This window comes from Macrobrachium rosenbergii, chromosome 30, assembly GCF_040412425.1.
Source record: "Macrobrachium rosenbergii isolate ZJJX-2024 chromosome 30, ASM4041242v1, whole genome shotgun sequence".
NCBI classification, from domain to species: Eukaryota; Metazoa; Arthropoda; class Malacostraca; order Decapoda; family Palaemonidae; genus Macrobrachium; species Macrobrachium rosenbergii.
In genome coordinates this window covers 32,359,429-32,363,793 of record NC_089770.1, presented here as the reverse complement: position 1 = coordinate 32,363,793, position 4,365 = coordinate 32,359,429, and the positions used below count along the sequence as shown (strand labels likewise).

Sequence of the window (4,365 nt, the reverse complement as noted above, 5' to 3'; positions counted from 1 at the left end):
ATAGATTTTATTTCAGCTCAAGGCCATATACATGGAATATACAAAGTAGAGACAATAACATACACAGTCAAGGCCATATACATGGAATATACAAAGAAGAGACAATAACAAACACAGTCAAGGCCATATACATGGAATATACAAAGTAGAGACAATAACATACACAGTCAAGGCCATATACATGGAATATACAAAGTAGAGACAATAACATACACAGTCAAGGCCATATACATGGAATATACAAAGAAGAGACAATAACATACACAGTCAAGGCCATATACATGGAATATACAAAGTAGAGACAATAACATACATAACATACAGTCAAGGCCATATACATGGAATATACAAAGAAGAGACAATAACATACACAGTCAAGGCCATATACATGGAATATACAAAGAAGAGACAATAACATACACAGTCAAGGCCATATACATGGAATATACAAAGTAGAGACAATAACATACACAGTCAAGGCCATATACATGGAAAATACAAAGTAGAGACAATAACATACACAATCTAGATACATGAGATAACATGATAAAAAATTATAAATCGGCAATATCCACACAGTTGCTGAAGAAGTAGAAAAAATTGTGTTCATAGTAATGGTAATGACAGTAATAATAATGAGATTAGAAGTAAAAAAATAACAATTAAAAACAGTTTGCATACAATTAATTTCCAGCTAGGGACCTTAGGTGGTTACAGTAGTCAGGTCCAGAAGGATAAATACGAAAATTGAAAATAGCAAAACTCTATAATGATGATCACAGTAATAAAAAAAGAAAATACCAATATTAACAAACGTAGAAATAATAATAATAATGACAGATTCTGCAGATGACACTTCATAATTGCAAAAATAGAGATTAAGTCATTAAAGGTAAAGACGCCTCAGTATCCCATCTTTCCCACAGTTTAGATCTACTTCTTGCCTACTGCTTAGGAATCTTTGGTTATGTTGGTATCATCGTAATGATTGAAATCAAAGTTACTATAAAAAATGAGATTGGAAAACATATTGGGTCAAATCCCATTCAACTTTATTGGTCTATTCTCCAACTTTCCCTTTTCTCTTTAACACCTAATCCAAATTAAAGTTACTTCTATTCATTTGCAGGGATATCAGGGTGTGATCAGATGGCACATACAGAATTTGGTGCATCCGAATAATCTTGTTTTACATTTATTATGTAATACTGCGTTTATTCTAGCTTCTAGATCTGGAATACTCTAGATATTGCCCATGATTAAAAATGACCCATTTTCTAGACCACTTGAATTTTAAATGTGGCTTTACTTTGACAACATGACATTGTACAGTATATACAGCAGCACGATTTGAATTATGGAAGAATAGTTCCCAGTTTTTGTTCAGAATCTGTTTAATATGTCCTTAATACAATTCAGCATTTGAAAAATGATGTGCTTTTAGGTTTTTGCCCACTCATTAGAAAACAAGACTTGGCTACATCAGTAAGAAGAAAATTTTGTTTCCTTCCAGTGACACCAATACAACATAACGGAAGTGTGAAAAGGTAGATTAGTGTTTTCAGGTGCCTTGCTCATGTGGGAAGAACAGGAGATGAGAAGGAGGAAGGAGGGAGAGAGGAAGGCCTAGAAAGTGTTAGGTAGGGAGATGGGTTGTGGGAAGTTTTGAAACAGAAGGGCCTGTACACAGGTATATGAGGTGACTTACATTATGGAAGTTGTCCCTACAGTGGTCTTCTTTCTAAGTCAGCAGTGAAAGTGTGAATGAGGCGTTGAATAATGTCATGTTTCCTTTGGAGCCATCCTTAAAGGGAAATGAAAAGAGAGAGAGAGAGAGAGAGAGAGAGAGAGAGGCGCAAGGGTTGACTTACAGTTGATGAGCTTCTGTGGGCTTCCATTGACATTAACAGTACAGTTCATATTCTTAACAGTATTCTCTCTCTCTCTCTCTCTCTCTCTCTCTCTCTCTCTCTCTCTCTCTCTCTCTCTCTCTCTCTCTCTCTTTTAACAAAGAATAAAGAAATTAAAAGAATAGAAGAGACCTGAATAAAAGGCACCATTTGTACCTGCCCAAAAGACGTTCATAAGAGGCAACAGTTCATTTTTTCCTTACTGCAACGTTTGAAATCTTCACCAATGTCATTCTCAGTATCTGTAAATAGAGGAGGACGAACGCGTAATTCCCCGAGCCCCTTATCCTTGCATAATTTATTCAAGTCTTCACCGACATCAATCTCCATATCCATATGCATATGAATAGTTATTGACCTCAAAGGCCTAATGGTCAGCGACTGGAGTAGGTGCCGTATGTCACACTCTGAGGAAAGACCAAAATGGCGGGATATTAACACCTGCTGTACTTATTTGCTCTTGTTCTTGCTCAAACACACATGCAGACATTTAGATATATATATATATATATATATATATATATATATATATATATATATATATATATATATATATATATATATATATATTTAAATATATGTATTATATATACATAGTAAACACTTGATTATCTGGATTCTCATTATTCAACCCTCGACATTATCCAACACAAGTGGACCTTAGGGGACCAAAGATGTATATCTTTTCCCACTTTTATGTGGGGTCAGTGTTTCTGACAGCTGTCCTTCACCTGGCTTAGTCAAACACATTGTCTTCTGACAATTTTTTTCTTTCAGATCTAGGGACTAAAGATGTATACATATGTTTAAATTTCATAAAAATGGAAACAACTGCTCTCTGATGGTTGGTAATGCTTTGTGGTTCTAAGGAAATGTTGGTAACTTTGCTTACACTCATAAACAGGTTGAGAAAGGGTTTGGCAGGGATGTGGGGGCTGGGAGCTAGTTTGCAGTGTGGGGGAAGGGTGGGAAGGCCATGAGTGATTGGAGGGGAATGGGCGGCTGTGCATAAACAAGTAGACAAAGGGTTATGGGGAGATTGGTTGTCTGAGAAAACAGTTTCCTGCTGGGTAGTGGGTTGAGAAAGAGAAAACAACTAATACTGTGTATGTTAATGCCTATAACACAGGCACACACTCCCCTTTTTTAATTTTGTTATGCTATTCTTCATTTTTATTTTATTGTATTTTCTCATTCTTGTTTTTGTCATAATTTTCACTGTATAAAAGACGAAAAAAGTGTGTGCATGTATAACACACATGTGTGCACACACACACACACACACTCACTGACTTCTTCCCTTTATGTGAGGGAAGAGGAATCAAGTTATAAATAGCTTAATATGTTGCCAACATCTATGATGAAATTTGCATTGTAAATAGTTTTAATTAATACTTTATGGTGGGGGGAGTCTATCCTATGCAGGGAGATGCGCCATGCATTGATATGACATGTCAACATAGCATAGAATTTATATATTTTTGTGATAAAATATATTTTAGGAAAATTCTCTGATACTGGGAATTTCACCTCTTTGATCTGTGAAACAACTGGGAAACAGTTGCTGTATGGAATTTTTTTTCCTCCACAAAGCTCTTAAGCATGAATGTGAATATTAGATTTGAGATTAATTTGGTATCAACAGTTATAAAATATTTTCTTGTGTACTGTTTAGATATGATATTCATGTTAGTTGAAAAAGTGCTAGATAGTGATGTCAGCATTGATGAAATGCTACATGGAGGTGTAAACACACACACATACATGCATGCATATGAGCAAAGCATCCAGGATATTATGAGGTGAAATAGAAATCCTTTCCAGTAAAACAGAAAATGATTAATCACTTTTTAGTAGTGCTCTTAAAGCGAAATTGCTATGGACACGTCCGCATTAAGAAACACCATGTGTACTAGAGATGTAAACACGGTGTTGTACACACATGCGCGCGCACGCGAAGTTTCCATGAAAAGGCAAAATGAGAAATCAGTGATCATAATAAAACAGAGGTTTAATGACAGCTTCTTAAATAATGTTCTTAAAAGTAATATACTGAAAGAGCCCAGTCGACATTGCAATATGAATGATGCAATACTTGTGCAATTCAGGGTAAGGAAAGTTATGAATAAAAAGAGGGAAATTCATCAAATTATAAGTAAGCAAATATAATGTGGTAACAACTGATGAGAAAATTTCTGTATAAAAATACATCATTGGAGATGATAAAACCTTGGAAGGCTGTGGGTAAATACAGGTAGGCTACCAACCTACCAAACTGTGTTTGTACCTTATGTGAGAAAGAGAGAGAGACGGGTTTGCTTTTTTGTTTCCAAAGTCTAGATGAACAGTATATTTTGTTACAAGTTGGGGAAAATAAGGTAGATAATTGCCTTTGCTTAAAGTTTTCACTTTAGGCGTGTTGGTGGATGTCAGTAAGCATATTGATTGTTTATGG

The 4,365-nt window shown here is 35.3% G+C and overlaps 1 protein-coding gene across 1 annotated transcript in view; it reads right to left on the bottom strand.

Moving 5' to 3' along the window:
• Positions 1 to 319: 319 nt before the first annotated feature.
• Positions 320 to 4,365, bottom strand: part of LOC136855160 (uncharacterized) — a 33,109-nt gene continuing 29,063 nt past the window's right edge. The window contains exon 4 of the mRNA XM_067132071.1: positions 320 to 2,317. Within this exon, the coding sequence (XP_066988172.1) occupies positions 2,082 to 2,317 (236 nt within the window). The 3' untranslated portion in view covers positions 320 to 2,081. The remainder of the gene's footprint in view (positions 2,318 to 4,365) is intronic.